Source organism: Mya arenaria, chromosome 14 (genome assembly GCF_026914265.1).
Source record: "Mya arenaria isolate MELC-2E11 chromosome 14, ASM2691426v1".
In the NCBI taxonomy this organism is placed as follows: Eukaryota; Metazoa; Mollusca; class Bivalvia; order Myida; family Myidae; genus Mya; species Mya arenaria.
This window is the reverse complement of record NC_069135.1, coordinates 27,362,934-27,384,292: the sequence shown is the minus strand read 5'-3', so window position 1 is coordinate 27,384,292 and position 21,359 is coordinate 27,362,934. Positions and strand designations below refer to the sequence as shown.

The following is a 21,359-nucleotide window of genomic DNA, read 5'->3' as shown; positions in this document are numbered from 1 at the left end:
AGCATTTTACTTAAATACGTATTGAAAAGTCTATATGAAACATGATATTTTCATCGTAGTGGTTGAAGTTTTGTGGTTAACATAAACGATCTTCTTTTATACTCTTTTAAAAAGACGTTTAAGGCATGTTTTAAATCAAATTAAACATGGAGAGCAGGCTTTATTGGATTATTAAATTATCTTTTTGTGTAAGTAGCAGAATAAATATTTAGGAGCAGCTTAAGCTTAAGATATATAGTAATGCATTTTTAAGGAATATATGTATACGGGACAAATTTGATCACAATTTTATGTTAACTTTATTTACGAAAATGGCACTAGCAATCTGTAAAGTATGTGCCTTGTCACTTCTTGATCTCTTTAACAAAGTTTAATTCAAATAGTGACTCTATATGTATGTTTTTCATTTATAAATAAACCTAATTTTTGCATAAATGTCACCCTTATTTTTTCATCTGTACCATATAATACTGTTCACCTGTTGCTAAACTCTATAAAACAATAACGAAATGTTAGATGTCAAAAAACTAATGCTACTGTTGATAGTGAGTTGGGTAAATTCAAATGATAACCTGTTATCAAGATGTTTTAGATACTGTAGTTCACTAAATATAAACAGCTCATGGTGGTCTGATGTTGAAAAATTGTTAAATGATTTAGGATTTAATTACCTTTGGTATGTGAGTCACTAAGTTACAGTTTTCAAATGTTATTGAAAGATTATATGATCTACGATCAGCGCATGCAGAAATGGTTTGTGACTTTAAAAGATTCGTCCAAACTTTGTACTTATAAAAATATAAAAACAAGATTTTTAAGAAAGATATCTCGATAGTGTCACTAACGATTTCCATAGAGTATCGCATAGTAGAGTGCGATGTTCAACATAAAAAATAGCCGTAGAAGAAGGCAGATTTAGAAATATACCTAGACAATATACAAACTGTATATATAATTATATAGATTGCAATTTGAATATGATTGAAGATGAATTTCATTTTATTATTGTATGTCCATTTTATACAGATATTAGACAAATAATGTGCTTACAACGATCTTTTTGTCATTGGCCAACCAAGAAAAAACTATGTAAGTTTTGAAAATGCAGCATTGTTAAGAAGACTAGCTTAATTATTTTTATTGCCACAGGAAAGCGCAAACGTTCTTTTATTTAATTTAATTATTGCTGATTATTATTTGAATAGCTATATTTATATTTGTTCTTGAATTTATGCTCTTCTCATAGAACATAAAGTCAATAATGTTTTATGTTGCCGCCGTGAATATATATATATATATATATATATATATATATATATATATATATATATATATATATATATATATATATATATATATATATATATATGTGTGTGTGTGTGTGTGTGTGTGTGTGCATTTGGCTACGAACATGTTAATGTTTATGCATAATAAACGTTTTGTTCTGTTATGTTATGTTAAATGATATGCTAAACGTGTCGTTTAAATGTTGCTATGGCTATGAAGTCCACTCTTTTGTTACAATAGTGAATAACCATTTGACGATGCTTAACTTCATATCGAAAGCTTTCATTTGTGTATAAACGAGTTTCGATGAGTATCGTATCATGTTTATAGTTATACTATTGTCTATGCCAGGTTCTCCCGCTATGTGCAACGCAGTGCCCCGATCACAAACCGTTTGCTTCAGATGCAGGTTGCGTTTCGAAATGTCCTGAACCATTTTATATCAGGAACAAAACTTGTGTATTTGACTGTGGGGAAGACTTTGTTGACGAAGCTCGAGAGTGTATTCCATCTTGTCCAGATGGCTATCCGTATCAAGAAACATTGAAGACTTTCGGAAAAGAAGTGTTTATCGAAAAGATGTGCATATATAATTGTTACAATGGTGAGGTTATTTTCAACAATGAATGTCTCGTACGTTGCCCATCGTCTCAAATGTATTTAGACATTAAAGATACTCACCATCGTTGTGTTTCCAAATGTCCCGCTGATAAACAGTTTTTGTTAAACAATACCAATATCTACTATTCACAGTGTATACGCGAGTGTGAATCATTCATTTCAGATGGTTACTGTGTGACAAACTGTCCCATCAAAATGGTACATTTAAACAAAAAGTGCATGGATAGTTGTCCAGATTCTCATACTATTGTCTCAAATGGTCAATGCTTTCAAGAATGCAATGATCACTCAATACTTTCAGCCTGCAAATGTCCAGAAGACAGACCTTATCTTGAAAATAAAACTTGTGTTACCAACTGCTCAGAATTAGTTCAAATAAAGAAGTATTTAGCGGGGAAAGAAGAAGAATATGAATGTGTAAATGAATGTAACCAGGAATTGGTTGTATACAACAAGACTTGTGTAGACAAATGCCCTGCCGATATGCCGTTATTAATGAATAGGACATGTGTCAAAGTGTGTCCACCAGATCAAAATATAATTGTGGTCGTTACACCTCGGCTCACATGCAACATTACAGAGCCTGAATGCGGTTGGATTCCAGAGGCGGACTTTTTTGAATATTTATTTTGCAAGGACTCTTGTCCAGAAAATGAATTTATTTTTAATCAAACTTGTGTAAAATTTTGTTCGCACCCCCTAATTGCGTGGAACAGGTCCTGTTTTACAACATGTCCAGCATCGGTGCCTTTGTTACAGTCGGGTGGAATAACTGTTCAATATCATAAATGGGTGAAAGAAAAAGGGAAGATGGGAAGCGTATATGGAAAATCAGGTTTCTCCTTCTATACCACTGAGATAAAAGCAGATACATGCGCAGACACATGTGTGGACCAAACATTTTATTTTAATGGAAGTTGTTTACCGTCCTGTCCGTCTGAGGCAAACCATGTTTTGGAAGGAAAATGTGTTGGTTGTGCTAAATTTACTCTCAATGGAGACCTATATGCTCAATGCGTTGATGAATGTCCAACTAAGTTTATCAACGACAAAGTATGCGTAGACAAATGCCCGGAAGACAAGGCACATGCGATCCACAATAAATGCTCCAAATGTCCAATTGAGAAGCCTTTCGAACTGAATAACAAATGTGTCAAGAATTGTAGAGAAGAAGGCGCGCTTGCTGATTATTCTTGCGAAAACTGTGAGGATTCAGTTAGCGTCAAATGTATAAATGTACAAGCTTGTAACGAGACAGTTATGATAAATTACGATGGAAGGTGCTTAAAGTATTGTCCAGACGGATATTTGTTCATAGACTTCCTTTGGATTCGTTGCTACAAGAAGAAAACTTCCATTATAATATTGGTAACATCACTTTTGTTGTCATTTGTCGTTGGAATATGCTACCGAAAACTCATCCAGAAATACATGTATTTCATGTATGCATGCTTTTCAATACCGGTAGGTGAAACTATTGTTTTACGAAATATAAATGTTTTATTGTAGATCCATAAAACATTTTCTGTTATGGTAATTGTTTGGAGATAAATTGAAATTGAAAAACGTTCGAATACGATTCCCTGTGCATATCCGTGCTGTACAAAAAATGAAAATGTCATAGTGAGTCCAGTTTAAGTCGAAATAATGAGCAGTATTTGCTTTACGTAAAATTTACTTTTTGTTATTATCTTACACAATGAAAACAATCGAGCAAATACCTTGAAAGCGCACTTACATGGGGTCACCAAGCATAAAAAATAACTTAATTGTTTATGGGGCTATCAGGAACTAGTTATTTGTGGAACATATTCCTTTCAAGAATACACCGAAACTGATTTTTATTTCATATGGTCAGCTGTTTATTATAAAATTTATTAACATTCCAGGCAGAGATAAAAAATGCTGATATTCCATTTGAAGAGCAGCAAGTAATTGGCATTAAAGTGTTCGAAACAAGACTTTAAGTAGGATCTATAAGAGGCTATGCAAACTACAGGGACTCGCCCAATAGCCAAAAGCCTGTTTTAGCGCAAACTGATCAAAGCCAAACAGACAAGGGACACAACCTTCAAAACAACGAACATTATACAAATATCAAAATATCGTCGTTGATCATGCTTCTATTCCTCTGACAGTGTATTACCATTAACTTTTCTCAAAGCTTTTACTTAAATACTGTTCGAGTCAATAGTTCTTCTAGGTCGGTCGGAAACCAACAATCCCTTGTTATTGGTTACAGATGTGCGTTATAAGATTTTTTTCTCGCACATAGGTATCGGTCAAAGACTGTGAAAACAACTTTATGTATGAAATTAAATCACAAATACATGATTCATTATGCGTTATACCAAAGGCGTATATTTAAATCTCCTATTAAAACATATAGTTATAATGTAGGTGATTTTTCGGAATTTCTAACTGTTTTTTTTTCTTAGCGACCTATCATAGTTAACCAGAGGTATACGATGGCAAACGTAAAGTAGTATATGTTCGTCAATAAAAAATATTATCAAATATCTTTAAAAATATACGGTCTCGAACATTTTATAGTTCCATTGTATAGAACATTTGCACCGTTCAGTCGTGTGCAGGTTTAATTTTTAAGTGGTCAAAACGTGTTTGACGATGGTACCACCGTGTGCTGGTCCGCTGATAATATAAAGAAAGAGGTTGAAATTGAATTGAAACATTGCTATTGTTTCAGCTCAGAAACATGTATGTCTGCATTTTGAGCGAGTGATTTATTGAATAAAAAGTTCCAATATAAAATTGTACCTCCTTTCGTTCTTAGTTATGAAAATATTTCATCCAGTTTACATATTGTTCGTAATGTTTAAAAAAAACATATTCCCACTTTAAAACAATATTTCTATACTTGCAGCAACGCCTGAAAGAAAAGTTTGCTACATCAAAAATACCATAAAATCAAGAAAGAGTTATTAAAAATACGCCCTAGTATGTATACCGTCTCAATGACTTTGTGTAGTACGTGCATATACAAGATTAACTATTTAAAAAGATTTCTCTTGCTATGAAAAAAGAAAGAAAATGATAATCGATTTATTACAATAAATAGCAACATTGAAACTATGTTCTGCAAATATCATGATGGTAACAATAACAATTGATAACTTGCGTGTGTCTTAAGTACATTTTCATAATATTGTGTATATAAAATGTTCAGTACCAACAGTAGCGAACATTTCAGCAAATTGAAATCAACGTCTTGTTTTTAATAAGATATTACATCACAAAAATATACATGAAAAATAGTTTATTTCCTGCCATAACTATATACTTATTGTTATGACATACACATTTATTCTCGTAATAGATTGTTGCGAAATATGCTTACTGGTAGTCCATACCGACAACGATAGTGTAAGGGAGAGGAACTCCAGACAACGATAGTGTAAGGGGGAGGAACTCCAGACCACAATAGCGTAAGGGGGGACTCCAGACCACGATAGCGTAAGGGGGAACTCCAGACAACGATAGTGTAACTAGGAAAAACTCCAGACAACGATAGCGTAAGGGGAAACTCCAGACAACGATAGTGTAAGGAGGAGGAACTCCAGACCACGAAAGCGTAAGGGGAAACTCCAGACCTTGATAGTGTAAGGAGGAGGAACTCCAAACCACGATAATGTAAGGAGGAGGAACTCCAGACCACGATAGTGTAAGGGGGAGGAACTCCAGACAACGATAGCGTAAGGGGGAGGAACTCCAGACAACGATAGCGTAAGGGAGGACTCCAGACCACGATAGTATAAGGGAAAACTCCAGACCACGATAGTATAAGGGGGAACTCCAGACCACGATAGTGTAAGGGGGGACTCCAGACCACGATAGTGTAACGGGGAGGAACTCCAGACAACGATAGCGGAAGGGGGAGGAACTTCAGACAACGATAGCGTAAGGGGAAACTCCAGATAATGATAGTGTAAGGAGGAGGACCTCCAGACCACGATAGCGTAAGGGGGAACTCCAGACAACGATAGTGTAAGGAGGAGGAACTCCAGACAACGATAGCGTAAGGGGGGTCTCCAGACCACGATAGCGTAAGTGGGAACTCCAGACCACGATAGTAAAAGGGGAAACTCCAGACCACGATAGTGTAAGGGGGGACTCCAGACCACGATAGTGTAAGGGGGGACTCCAGACCACGATAGTGTTAGGGGGAGGAACTCCAGACCACGATAGTGTAAGGGGGAGGAACTCCAGACAACGATAGCGTAAGGGGGGACTCCAGACCACGATAGCGTAAGGGGGAACTCCAGACCACGAAAGTATAAGGGGGAACTCCAGACCACAATAGTGTAAGGGGGGACTACAGACCACGATAGTGTATGGGGGGACTCCAGAACACGATAGTGTAAGGGGGGAACTCCAGCCCACGATAGTTTAAGGGAGGGGGAATCCAGACCACGATAGTGTAAGGGGAGGAACTCCAGACCACGATTGTGTAAGGGGGGACTCCAGACCACGATAGTGTAAGGGGGAGGAACTCCAGACCACGATAGTGTAAGGGGGAGGAACTCCAGACAACGATAGCGTAAGGGGGGACTCCAGACCACGATAGCGTAAGGGAGAACTCCAGACCACGATAGTATAAGGGGGAACTCCAGACCACGATAGTGTAAGGGGGGACTCCAGATCACGATAGTGTAACGGGGAGGAACTCCAGACATCGATAGCGTAAGGGGGAGGAACTCCAGACAACGAAAGCGTAAGGGGAAACTCCAGATAATGATAGTGTAAGGAGGAGGACCTCCAGACCACGATAGCGTAAGGGGGAACTCCAGACAACGATAGTGTAAGGAGGAGGAACTCCAGACAACGATAGCGTAAGGGGGGACTCCAGACCACGATAGCGTAAGTGGGAACTCCAGACCACGATAGTATAAGGGGAAACTCCAGACCACGATAGTGTAAGGGGGGACTCCAGACCTCGATAGTGTAAGGGGGAGGAACTCCAGACCACGATAGTGTAAGGCGGGGACTCCAGACCACGATAGTGTAAGGGGGAGGAACTCCAGACCACGATAGTGTAAGGGGGAGGAACTCCAGACAACGATAGCGTAAGGGGGGACTCCAGACCACGATAGCGTAAGGGGGAACTCCAGACCACGAAAGTATAAGGGGGAACTCCAGACCACAATAGTGTTATGGGGCACTATATACCACGATAGTGTATGGGGGGACTCCAGAACACGATAGTGTAAGGGGGGAACTCCAGCCCACGATAGTGTAAGGGGTAGACTCCAGACTACGATAGTGTAAGAGGGTAGACTCCAGACCACGATAGCGTAAGGGGGAGGAACTCCATACCACGATAGTGTAAGGTGGGGACTCCAAACCACGATAGTGTAAGGGAGGGGGGAACTCCAGACCACGATAGTGTAAGGGGGATACTCAAGACCACGATAATGTAAGAGGGTAAACTCCAGACCACGATAGTGTAAGGGGGAACTCCAAACCACGATAGTGTAAAGGGATAGACTCCAGACCACGATAGTGTAAGGGGGGACTCAAAACCACGATTGTGTAAGGGGATAGACTCCAAACCACGATAGTGTAAGGGGGGACTCCAGACCACGATAGCGTAAGGGGGGACTCCAGACCACGATAGTGTAATGGGGAGGAATCCAGACCATGATAGTGTAAGGGGGGACTCAAGACCACGATAATGTTAGGGGGTGGGTACTCCTGACCATGATAGTGTAAGACGGGAACTCCAAACCACGATAGTGTAAGGGGGAGACTCCAGACCTCGATAGTGTAAGGGGGGAGACTCCAGACCACGATAGTTTAAGGGAGGGGGACTCCAGACCACGATAGTTAAGGGGGGGGGACTCCAGACCACAATAGTGTAAGGGAGGGAGGGGGGGCTCCAGACCACGATAGTGTAAGGGAGGGGGCGGGCTCCAGACCACGATAGTGTAAGGGTGAGGTTCTCTAGACCACGATAGTGTAAGGGGGGCTCAAGATCACGATAATGAAAGGGGGGACTCAAGACCACAATAGTGTAAAGGGGAACTCCAAACCACAATAGTGTAAGACGGGGACTCCAGACCACGATAGTGTAAGGGGGGACTCCAGACCACGATAGTATAAGGGGGAGGAACTCCAGACCACGATAGTGTAAGGGGGGACTCCAAACCACGATAATGTAAGGCGAGGACTCCAGACAACGATAGTGTTAAGGGGACTCCAGACCACGATAGTGTTAGGGGGAGACTCCAGACCACGATAGTGCAAGGGGGGACTCCAGACCACGATAGTGTAAGGGTGAGGAACTCCAGACCACGATAGCGTAAGGGGGGACTCCAAACCACGATAGTGTAAGGCGGGGACTCCAGACCACGATAGTGTAAGGGGGAGGAACTCTAGACCACGATAGTGTAAGGGGGGACTCCAGACCACGATAGTGTAAGGGGAGGAACTCCAGACCACGATAGTGTAAGGGGGGACTCCAAACCACGATAGTGTAAGGCGGGGACTCCAGACAAAGATAGTGTAAGGGGAAAGACTCCAGACCACGATAGTGTAAGGGAGGGGGCTCCAGACCACGATAGTGTAAGGGGGAACTGCAGACCACGATAGTGTTAGGGGGGATGCAGACCACGATAGTATAAGGGGGGACTCCAGACCACGATAGTGTAAGGGGGAACTCCAGACCACGATAGTGTAAGGGGGGACTGCAGACCACGATAGTGTTAGGGGGGACTGCAGACCACGATAGTGTAAGGGGGGACTCCAGACCACGATAGTGTAAGGGGGGCTCCAGACCACGATAGTGTAAGGGAGGGGGACTCCAGACCACGATAGTGTAAAGGGGGACTCCAGACCACGATAGTGTAAGGGGGAGTAACTCCAGACCACGATAGTGTAACGGGGTGGAGGGATCACGATAATGTAAGGGGGTACTCCAGACCACGAAAGTGTAGGGGGAGGACTCCAGACCACGATACTGTAAAGGGGAGGAACTCCAGACCATGATAGTGTAAGGGGGAGGAACTCCAGACCACCACCTATAGTACACCGCCTATAGAGAGCGCACATTGTGTTGACGTATACCATACCTGATAGTGTCTATTAAAGCAAATTCATATTTTTCGGTACCGTGCATGTCATGCTGACAACTCTTTAAACCCTCTCGAACTCTTATTCATGCACAAACATGTTTGAAACTAGAACAAATCAACATTTGTCAGAGAAATATCTGTTTTACTGAAATAAACGATTTTGAAGTATTTCTTTAATAATATTCATTTCGTTTAAAAGTCAAAAGTATTGGTAAAGCAATCGGTGCCTGTTTGATTGTGTATATATTATTAACTGTTTGAGTTTGTATATATTATTTACTGTTTGATTTTGTATATATTATTAACTGTTTGATTTTGTATATATTATTAACTGTTGTTAGCACACGCCAATGCACATTCATTGTTACAAAATACGCTTTTGGGCCAGTTTCAATAAGATATCTTAGTACATGTATTAATTTGTAAACCTTGCACTGGTCAAGAGTGCTCAGGTACACCCTAAAACATCATGGCAGTTTTGATGCGATAAATGTCCTTGTGATAGTTTTAATGAAATGCAGTTTACATAAAAAAACGAGGTAACGCATGGAAATTTACGCTATATTTTAAAGCAGGGCCCTGGTCTCAAAACAGAATATTTGTTTTGCAATACATTTGCCACTAACATACCAATTAATGGAGAATGGAGCTTTTATTGTCCTCCTTAATCGGCGAACATAACATAATTTTTATATTGTATACGGGAGAAATAACAATTTTAATGAAACATAGAGAAACAAAATATACACTTGCTTATTTACAGAGCAAGAACATCATAGACATCAATGAATGACATTGAAGGATATACGAGTACATATATGCACAGAATATATATACATTGTATATGCATATCACCTGTTTACACAGAGAATACTTTTGTATCACAATAGAAAGGGAAAAAACATTGAATTGGTATTTATAGAGTGCAAATCTAAGAAAGCTAGACGAAAGAGAACATCTAGATTTGAATCTGCATGATCTTAAGGTTAAAACAACTTTAGTTCTATATTTATTATAGTAGCTTAAAGATTAAGGTAGCAATGTTAAAAAACTAGACGAAGTCGACATGACCAAATACACATGTATGTTTTACGATATAAACATTTAGGCAAAAAGAACGAATGTGCTTTCTAATTATTGTCTCGAGGTTGTAAATCGATTGAAAAATGTATCCCCAATTATGGAATACAGGCAAACCATTATAATATGCGCAAATAAGCTTGAAACCTGAAACTTATCTCTTTGTATCCTCCATGCATGCGGGCAGCCATTATAGGCAAAGATTATGCATAGCAATTTAACAAAAACCAATAATATATACAAGAAGCAGAACTTTACAATATATAAGCAATCACATTCATATTACATCGTCACCTTAGTGCAATAACTCAATATATGTTTCTATATCTATATGCAGTTATTGAGTTATTGAACTAAGGTGACGACATGTAACATGAGAATGCGTATTATCGATATTTTAGGAAGAAAGTTATTGAACGGTATCTAAAAAGACAATTGAGTTTAATTCGTTATATCTAAGTTTTAACTCAAGTAAAGGTCTGCTATATAATCACTTTTAGTATACGTATTTGACAATGTTCTGTATTTCAAGTCAAGTCAATAGTGTAATTGGTTATGAAAAAAACCATCGGCCCAAAATAATAGTATGCAGCAAAAATACATTAATTGCGTCATGGGAATGTATCAATACAAGCAAGTTTTAAGTATTAAACATGATTACTTCCCTTTAACTATAAAACGTAATGATACTGATTTTTCGGGTGGGTTAATTGCAAAAGAGTAAAGAAGTCATTCAAATATGTGCGATTAGAATACCAATTAAAGTGTATTGTTGGCATGCATAACTATACATTTTACATTTAAAAAAAAACATGGTATTCACAGTCTAAAACAATAGTATTCTTATCATTTTGACAAGCACGCACACACGCACGCACGCACGCACGCACACACACACGCACACACGCACACACGCACACACACACACACACACACGCACGCACACACACAAACACACACACGCAATTGCATTGTGTAGACTCGTGCCAGTTAAGATTAAAGCAAACAGTAAGTCTCTGATATTAAGGAATAAATTTTCATCCCCAACGTCTTGAAATATCCATATATATTCATAGCTTTAACATTTGTAACCCAACGACTTCGTCCAAGTTCATCTAAAGTCTTAAGTATTAACTTGCAATTGATACGGGATACCTAGTTTTTGGAAGTCGCAATAATTTGCAAAAATATCTCATACAATTACAAAAATAATATATAAACAATGGCAATCTACGAACTTCACCAGAACCATGAATGTATTAGTGCTTTTTTATTTAAACAAAGGTGCTTCCTGCAAAATAAACGTTTTTAAATGTTCAATATAAGAACTTTTTACCAATAACATAAAATTGGTTTATTCAAAGTGTCATTTTTAAAACAATTCTGTTGTTGGAAAATAAAAAGTTTATAAATATTATACATGAGAGATCGCGCCTTCAAAAAGGAGGAAATTCGTAATTTGGAATCATGCCCTGCTTATAGATAAGGTGGCTAAAAATAGTTTACTGAAGTGTTTTTGTGATAATTGAGCAACTGAAAACTAGTTTTATTTTATTCTCTATTGTTTCCATACTCACGCTAGCTACGATAATGCTTATATATCTTTCTTTTTTTTTTAAATCATTAATAAATAATTGGACATGTTTGATGTCATACGCATATTGACTTGTTTAAGTCGTGTTCCAGTGAAATACGACAGTACTTCACTGTCTGTTCCAAGGCGGTAGACCAATCATTTACTATTTTGATGCATGTGTTGTATAATTGTGTTTATGCGATTGTGTATGGTGCCCTACCTTGTACCTTTAAACTAGTGTCGGGAATCGGACAGAAACATTACTGTCGACAATTGTTTTATGAAACCGAGCAATGATCGATTATTAATCGATTTACTTATTATTTAAATTATCTTTGGTCATCATATTTAAGGCATACAGATACAGTACATGCACCAGTTTTAAGCACCAATGTTCCCTTACAATAGTGTTTATACATTTCTTTGTATAAATTACAATATTTATTCAGAACGCAACTATCCTTTAGTGTTTACAAAGTCACTTATTCCGAACATGAGACCCCAGGCTCTAATTTTTGTCTTTCATTTTTCATTTAGTATTGTTTACATGTGTCAAAAGACATAAAAAAAGATATCAATTTCTTTTTAATAATTAGTCAGTTACAAGTACAACAAAAGTTCAATATTCTGTATGTTTTACAAGAACATTTTCTTTCAGAAAATTGAGAAAACTAAATGCTTACAGTCATGGTAAGAAGTAAACGGTAAAATGTTTTAAAAATCACTTTCAAACCACAAACATGAGAAGTTGAGAACCAATCCTTTAGCAGTTGCATTACCAAAAACATTTGTATACGGTACTAACTTGATTATATATGACTAGATAACATAGACTTTAACATTACAACTTGAACTAGCTTTAACCAGAAACAAAACATATTTTCATGGCAAAATCTTTACTGGTAGTCAGAAGCGGTTACGTCCTTTGTTCCTATAATCGATTGTTCAAACTTCATAATCAATTTTCGCCGACATAGGCCTTTCCGATCAATTGTCGATTACAATCGATCATCGGCACAACACTACTCTAAACATTCGTTCTAAGGCTTATTTTTTAATTTTGTAATTAATTATATGTTGGCACAAGCGCGAGGTTATGGCTATACAGACTTGTTTAAAAAAAAAAAAATAAAAAAAAAATAAATAAATAAATAAATAAATATAATAAAATAAAAAGATAAAAATAACTCGTGTCCAGTGAACTCGTGGTTCACTCACCGTTCCTAAGCGGTAATCCCAACATTTATCGGTATTAAAAGCTATTTTGATGCAAGTGTGTTCTGTTTGTGTAATTTGTACTTGTGTATGTGACGTCTGTACGTTTGTTTCCTTAGTTCTTTGTCGTTTTGGCCATTGCCTTGTTCCTCTAAAGATGTGTTTTTATGACTTGGCTTGTCCCTGTTACCACTTATCTATAAATATATTTAAACAACTGGTTATCTATCTATGATTTGCGAATTTCACTTAACCAGTTATTATGTTACTTATTAAGTGGAATTCGCAAACCATAACTAATTAACAAGTTACTGCTTGAATCTGGAATGCATTTATAGCTAATTGATAAACTGAATCTTATTACGTTAACCATTTAGTATGTTACTTATTAAGTGGAATTCGCAAACCATAACCTAGTTAACCTGTTAGTGTTGTACAGCTAAAAAGGTAAAAGGTGGCAGTTCTGTGCACTTTTAAGCAAGTTTTTAGTATTATGATATTTATCTTATGGATTTGACTCTTCTTCAACTCAGCATTGCATGTTTGGTTAAATCGAAATATTAGCGTAATGTTGTGAAAAGACAGAGCAGAATAGGTAAAAAACAATGTATGCAAAAATAGGATTCAAAGCAAGATTAATGCCACTTTATTGAAACGTGCATATATGACTCATTGCAAACCTAGCAAGAATTGAATAAAGAAATGAAAAAACAACATAATTTAAGCACTTCATTTTTGATTAAGTAAGCACCATAAACTTCTTTAAGTAATAGTTAGATGACATGGAGTGAATTCTTATTATTAAGATTGGACGGATTGAACGTAGCGAACGATCGCGAGTCCTTCTTAACCATTAAGAATTCACAGCATGTCATCCAACTGACGTAAAATACAATCTCACTGGCTGATACATTGTCAACTCTAAGTCTGACGCAGGGAGTTTGTATCCGATGGTTGGCAGAATAGGCGGACTTTTTAACAGGCGCGAAAGTTGAAATTCTTAATGGTAAATAATAAGTCTACTAGTCTTAATGGTTGCCGTTCTGCAATTTCATTGGTGTAAAATGTAGGTTGTGTTCTAAGCATATCTACTGATTTTAAAGCAACAATAGACACATGCATGTTTTATATTTCAGCTAAAAGTGACAGTTTAAATTATTTGTGTTTTGCTTTCAATTATAGTAGACTATCTTGCAAATTCAATTTCTGAAATTTACTCAGCCCATAAACTAGCAGTTGCGCTTAATTGGCCTAATTTATGTACGTCGATCGTGTTACGCTTCTAGCATTTAATTACATTTTATATAAACATGATCTGCGTTTTTACTCTATGTATTACCTTTCAAAACAGGACTAAAGAAAGTGGGATAGGTATTATATTGAGTAAATAAAAATCCCTTAAAATACGTATGAAAATTTTGAATCAACTTCTATTTAATATGACAATTATTGAATAGTTATTAACTTGAATAAATTGCGGAAGTTAAAGGCCATTAGTAATTTAAAACGTCAAGTTTAAGTCTACTTGTATTTCATATCGAAGTTTTATCCTGTAGAAATATGTTAATGTTATGCAATACTACTTTAACAAGATTGTATTGTTTCACAGGTGCAAAAAAGAAAGGAAAAGAGGAGTGAGCTTATTCATTGTTTCTCTGAAGTGTGTTACAATAACCGGTAAATCCTGATTGAAAGAAGTGATTACAACTTTTTAATACGACAGACAGGACGGTTAATCCTCATTCATAACTCAGTTTGGTTTGTGATCGTTGGCTTTTTGTGTTTGCTTTAAAAAATGGATACTTATAGTAAATAAAAATGGAGGTTTCACGAAAGAGGGAAGGCAATTTTTCGAGGAAAAGTGAATGTTTAGGATGTACACCTTGTTCGCAAGACAGAAAGTACGAGAAACCGGAAGCTTTCTGTACCAGCTGTGAAGAATTTCTTTGTTTTGTTTGTGCAAAAGTCCATAGGAACCAAAGAATAACAAGACATCACGCTCTTCTAGAAAATTCCGAAATGCCTAGCTCCATTGTTTCAGATTTTTCCAACGAAGGTATTTGTACTGAAATATGCAGTGGGCACCCGAGCGAATTCGTGAAATACTACTGCACGTCCCATCTGGCATTTCTGTGTGGCGACTGCGTAATTAGAGAACATAGGAATTGCGAGGTTGAACACATTCCAAATGCTTGCAAGGATTATAGAAATGGAGTGGAATATACGTCAATTGTCGGAGATATCACAACATTAGATTATGAGTTCAATTTTTTTAAAAGTGCTCTTGAAAAGTCCATCCACTCTGCTCAGCACCTTGGAGCACAGCAGAAACAAGCTATACAAGATTACAAGTTCAATTTATTTAAACGTATTGAACAAAGCGAACGTAAACTTATTGACAAGATTGAAGAAATTAAAACAAAAGACGAGACACGATTAACAACCATAAAAGCAAGAATTCCGAGTGTATTAAGTTCAATTAATTCAATTAAGTCTACACTTCATTCTAAGAATGTTAACAGTTCCCAGCTATATGTTGAAGCTAAACGCGCAAAGCAAGAAGTTGCCAAGTTACGTTTAGCATTAGATAGAATGAACAAAGAAAACACAATACAGAAATACCGATTCAAAGGGGACATATTGTCAGAGAGTATGCTTGCAACAAACAACGCGTTAGGATCGATTAAAGAAGATGATAATGACGATGATGCTCTTACTGACACTACGGATCATGATTTGATCACAGGTACGTGTATGCCGACACTTCACGTTTAATCGATGCACATGAAAACCTGAAATCCGTCTTTGTATACACTGGTATGGTATGATTATTTTTAAACTCGACATGTATAAAACTTTTTTTTCAAATAGTAAAGATATGGTCGAAAAGGTTATGGTTGGCAGAGCAAAGGAACAGTTCACAGAAGATCTCACAGGTTATTTCAATGTTTACTTTATGATCATTCTTGTTAACATTTTTATATTGAATATGAGCATTTATTTAATGTAAGAAAGACTAATGTAGATCTTTGATGTTCTTGAATTCACGTGCTTACGTAAAAAAACACCTTTATTCCATGAATAAAGTAATTTATAAAGCAGCAGAGATCGGTTTTGAAACTGTTGTAAATGTGCTAAACACTGTTGTGTGTCGCAAATGTTTTAAAACTGTTGTATGTCGTAAACGTGCTTAAACTGTTGACAGTCGCAAGGTTGAATCGATAGTGAATACAGCCTCGTTCTCATTTTACAAATCCCGATAAGAGATTTACGCGTCCAGCCCTCCACCCTTCTGGCGTGGTCTTTAGTGGCCTACTTATTTCCTTTATAGACTGTTTGCTCTGCCAAAGCATTTCGTCTCTCCTTTACAAATTATTTGCCATTAATGTATTATGCTTAATTTTCCGAGAATGACGTCTGAAATTGACCTTTCCAACTATGTAGGTTACTGAAAAAAAATCCATACAGATAAATATGTATACGATATACGATCACCGTTTTATTGTATACACTTTTTTATTTTAGATTGTGATGACGCGAAAGATTTTTGTGGTCAACTTTTGCCTTTTGTAAAAAAACTGCCTGGTATCAACGCAAGTATCCCATCCGACTGGTCGTTTTGCTGTCTGAATAGTCTACAGGTCCTTCCAAACGATAGGCTTTTAGCCACAGATCAGGAAAATGCATGTATAAAGTTATTCAATACCAAGACTAACCTTTTTATGTCACATCTCAAACTCGCTGGAAAACCATCGGATTCGTGCATAGTACCAAGTCACAGAGTTGCTGTAACTTTGCCGATGGAAAGACAGATACATATTGTGGACACACAAGAAGAACTAATTTTAGTGGATAGATTTACTGTAAATGGGTCTTGTCGGGGAATTGCATATTATGATGAACGATTTATCGTCTCATATACGGAACTGCCAAGAGTAGAAATACTTGATGTGAACGGAGAAACACTAGAAATTGTTTCGAACGCTAGTTTGCATTCACAAATATTCCAATACCCTAACCATTTAAGGGTTGAAACAGGATATAATCAGTCGTTTATATACGTATCTGATCAAAAGGCAAACATGATTATAAAGCTAAACATGTCTCTTCAAGTTATCAACACATTCTCCGGTGAAAGTCTACGTGCCCAAGGTAATATATGCGGAGCTGGAGAGAATATTCTTTTGGTTTGTGCGACGAAAAATAACGGCATCGTTGCTCTCGAAACAAAGAGTGGAAACATGAAAACAATTTTTGGACAAAATGACGAAATTGCAAAGCCTATTGCTACGTGTGTTTGTCGCGAACATAATCGGATTTTTATCAGCAACGATGAACGTGGAAAAAGTGACATAATACTAGTATTCGAGGGGAAATTGAAGAAATCGACAGAATGTAGCCATGGTTAAATATTTTGATGATAAACAAAAGGAGCAATCCTTCGGAACATGATTCAAAACACAACCGAAGTATAAAAATAACCGATAATGTGTATTAATACGAATCGTTTGTGGCGCGATGGCAACACTCAAGACCATCGGTTCAAGCGGTATCTTTTTGAAATGACCGCAAGAAAGACAGAACTAGCAATTCCATGCAATATGAACCAAGTACATGCCTTTTTGACATTATATGCCATTATACCATATAATTTTATGAGTTTAATGCCTGGTTAAGACTATTGCATTGGTCTTTAGCAATCCTTCATAAGCGATACTGTTAAGGCTTTAGTTGTTCTAATCAGTTATTCGTATTACACTCGATAAGGTGTTGATGTTGATAAAAGCGTTATGTTTGTTATTAATGGAATTGTTTACCAACATGAAAATATTGATACAAATACTTTTATTTAGTGGAGAGTAATCTTTGAACTGAACGGTTTAATATCATGCTTTTATTTGTTTCGTGTCAGCCAACCAATTAACAGCTTTATTATTTCGCTCATTCAGCCATGATTGTATTTTTTGGCATGGCCATCTAAAGAAATTAAAAACAGCTACAATTTCTATATCAACTTATTGTTATTCCAAAGGTCAGGGAATTAATTAGATTTACATCTTTTCACTTTGTTTTACTCATAAGGCGGCTACTTTATTGTTTACTTATGCTGATACATGTACATGTTCTTGCCACATAACATATATGATATGTTTGTTACCATATGAAATATGCAGTATTCTGTGTGTCTAGTCACTACACTTTTATTAGTTTTCCTATACTATAAAACACAATCTGCTTAATTGAAATTTGTTAAGTCTATTCACCGGCGGATTTTTAACGTTGAAAACTGACTCCGACCGTTAATAAAAGACCCTTCGTTTGCGTGAAAAGTTTTCCCTCGGTGAAAAGTAATCAAGGATGGTATTCAATCTATCTTCAAAATGAGCAAATTTAGACTTCACCCATACTATGATATTTTCGGAACAGACACGCCCTCAGTCATGCAGAGCGAAAATTGAATCATTCGTATTTAAAGCAAATCCGTGGCCGATTGGTAATGTGCTATAACTTCCTGATCCCATCCCCGCTGATAGCAATGGTCTCACACTAATATCAACTATCTTTAAGCTGTTTGAACACGTATTATTGACCCGCACCCGTGACAACATTGTGTGCAATATTAATAAACAACGGGTGGTTTCCAGGACGGTCTTTGGTGTAATATGACATCATTTAACCTCAGAGAGAGTATTTTCTTTGCACGTTAATATGGCTCCAAAGTGTACGTGGCATTTCTCGACTGTCGGAAAGCATTTGATAAGGTGTGGCACTCGGGCCTCCTGTACAAACTGTTCACAGAATGCTCGCTGGATCCTACCTCGCTCCTAGCATTTGCTGAAATGTATTCGTGCATGTCAAGCTGCGTTATATATGGCCCCTACACCTCGGACTGTTTCCCAGTAACCAAATCCCCAACGGTGGCCGATGACATGCTCCTCATCTCATACACAGCAAACGGACATTTGCAACGTATATTCAAAACGCTGGCGATACAAATATAATGCAAATAAATGTTCTATCTTAGTTTTCAATGATAAGGTAAACCATGACGATATACGCAGATTCAACCTTGGGAATGAAATTGTACACATCGCGAAAGAATATGTTCACCTCGGATTAAAGTGTGACTCTTTCCTGTCACGTTCTGCGAATGTTGACGACGCTTGTGTAAAAATGCGGGGCATCTTTTTAAACATATGCAATAGCGGGTTATACCCTGGTAAACTCAACCCGTTGACATCGTTGACTATATACAATTCCATTGTTATTCCAAAAAGTTATATGGCTTTAAATTTTGGACAATGCCAACAACCGTCCCATAGATTCTGTATCAAAATAATTCAGGGCCTAAACAAATCTACAAATACAGACTTTGCATTAGGTGCAATCGGTACTGTATCTGCTGAAACATTAATAGACGTGAAGAAGCTCCAGTTCTTTTGGCAGCTGTGTCGCCTGACAAACAAATACATGGCTAAACATGTTTTTAACTAAAGACTTGTGAGCTATTGTAATTTAGATAACCAGTCAATGGGGCTTGTCCTCGAAATACATAGAATCTTAAAAAAAAAATACAAACTTCAAGACATACTGTGGGACTATGTCAACAACGGAAATTCTCCACCGAAATACATGTGGAAGAACATTATTGAACTCAAAGTTATTAATCAAACACGAAGTCAGTAGTTTCAACGATTGTCCTACAAGGATTATATACATGCGCATCTACAAAGGGAAAATACTGTTTCAGAACTGTGGATGGTGGCGAGAAAAAATCCCCGATTACTATCCCTGAATAGACATGTACTACGCTCAATTGATACAGTCGGGCTAACGTTCACTCAATTATGTGACATAGGCAATTATTATTATTAATTGCTCCAAGTGCAGCACTTCTATTGCGATTATATTGTAAGTGTATAATTACCTATATTATGGAACACGCCTTGGTAATCTAGGTTTTCGTTTTCGAGCTAGGTTAACTACAAGAAGTGTGTGCGTTTTTTGCCTTAACATCCGTATACTGATCATTTTTTTTTAATAAGGGTTTTTAATATTGTATCGGGTTTGTCAAATAATGATATTCTTGATATGTCTAAAAATAATATTATGTTTTAGACATATACATTTTCTGCACATTTAGTATTAGACTGAGTGTGCAATTGCATGCATGTACATATATATATATATATATATATATATATATATATATATATATATATATATATATATATATATATATATATATATATATATATATAAATCATAACTATGTAAACTTTTTTTTAACTCTTCATATATTGGAGGAAATAAAGATTCAATTAAAAACGCTCGAATCTAAAGGGGTCGACTGGTCCTGTAATATAGTATATCCTCCGTCCACACGGATTATTTCAGAATACCGCATACCAGAAGTGTTGTCTGATGCATGCCACCGTAGAGTGTCAAGGAATAATTAAAATGATATATTAACCATGGAAAAGCGTCCATCTTTTGCAAGGCTATTTAGTAGACGGATAACATCCGAACTCCTCCTGGCTCATTGTTCTTTTCGAACTGTCAGAAAACTTCCATTTTAACTTCCTTAACTTTCGAGAGACAGAACCGGGTTTTCGTACAGAAAGTGTGATTGGGGTTGCAACAGATACGTCTGACGCTATATCCTTTGTATCGTATTTAAGACGTTTCGAGCTTCTGTTTGATGTAAAGCTGTAGCTCTTTCGGTGTGTGACGGTGACACGAAATTTCTTGTATTGCCTGGTACAGTGATTGTCCGTTTTCCATTTTCTAGAGCGGTTTTCACTCAGTGGTGATTTATTTTTGCATTTCGGCATATCGTTGGCCCTATCAATAGAAGCATGACGTTTATTCCATTGTTAACAGTAGACAGTATTTTCATTTGATTACCGGTGCTACTCATTTGACCATTATGTAATAGCAAATATAAAAAATAATCATTCTCTGTATTGGTAAGATTACCTATCCTATGGAGTCACCAGGCATCAAATTTTGACATATTGAAATATAATGTTATCTAATTTCTATTTTTATCAATTGGTTAAAAGTACTAATAATGTGAGTAGTAAAAAAATATCGTCAGTAAAAAGTCGACAAATAAATCGCTTTAAATATCAAATTTTATAGAAAGTATTCAACGCGTGGTAATATAATATTATAAAACGTTTGTCACAAGTTTCATTTCTAACACAGTTTGTTTTCACTTATAAAAGCTTGTCAAATGTCTCTCAGCTCAGATGCCCAAAGGTGGTTGAACTGTTATCAGCACACATTTAGGTGTTTAAACAAAAATTAAAATGACCATAAATTAAGGCTCTTGTACAGCAAAATAATTTAGTCAAGAATTTAAAATAACACATTAGCATAATGTTGAAGGAGAAATCATTGCAAAAAAGTGTGTATTTGGAGCTTCAACGACCTTAAAAGTATCAATATCTCGCTTCCCGCATTTGTAAACAACAGACCGGTCG

At 36.8% G+C, this 21,359-nt stretch overlaps 2 protein-coding genes across 4 annotated transcripts; both read left to right on the top strand.

Annotated features, from left to right (window-relative positions):
• The first annotated feature begins 74 nt into the window (after nt 1-74).
• Nucleotides 75-4,642, top strand: LOC128218411 (proprotein convertase subtilisin/kexin type 5-like). Its single transcript, XM_052926077.1, has 3 exons — nt 75-188; nt 1,639-3,372; nt 3,798-4,642. Exons 1-3 carry the CDS (start codon nt 147-149, stop codon nt 3,873-3,875), a joined length of 1,854 nt encoding a protein of 617 aa, XP_052782037.1. The 5' UTR covers nt 75-146; the 3' UTR covers nt 3,876-4,642.
• A 9,821-nt stretch (nt 4,643-14,463) lies between these two features.
• LOC128217741 (tripartite motif-containing protein 45-like) lies at nt 14,464-18,056 on the top strand. 3 transcript variants are annotated; one of them, XM_052925097.1, is made up of 3 exons: nt 14,464-15,616; nt 15,742-15,806; nt 16,396-18,056. In XM_052925097.1, exons 1-3 carry the CDS (start codon nt 14,689-14,691, stop codon nt 16,441-16,443), a joined length of 1,041 nt encoding a protein of 346 aa, XP_052781057.1. In that variant the 5' UTR covers nt 14,464-14,688; the 3' UTR covers nt 16,444-18,056. The 3 variants fall into 3 exon arrangements, with proteins under 3 accessions (XP_052781057.1, XP_052781058.1, XP_052781056.1); XM_052925098.1 differs by lacking the exon at nt 15,742-15,806 and having other exon boundaries at nt 14,464-15,687; XM_052925096.1 differs by lacking the exon at nt 15,742-15,806 and having other exon boundaries at nt 14,475-15,616; nt 16,396-18,054.
• The last annotated feature ends 3,303 nt before the right edge of the window (nt 18,057-21,359 follow it).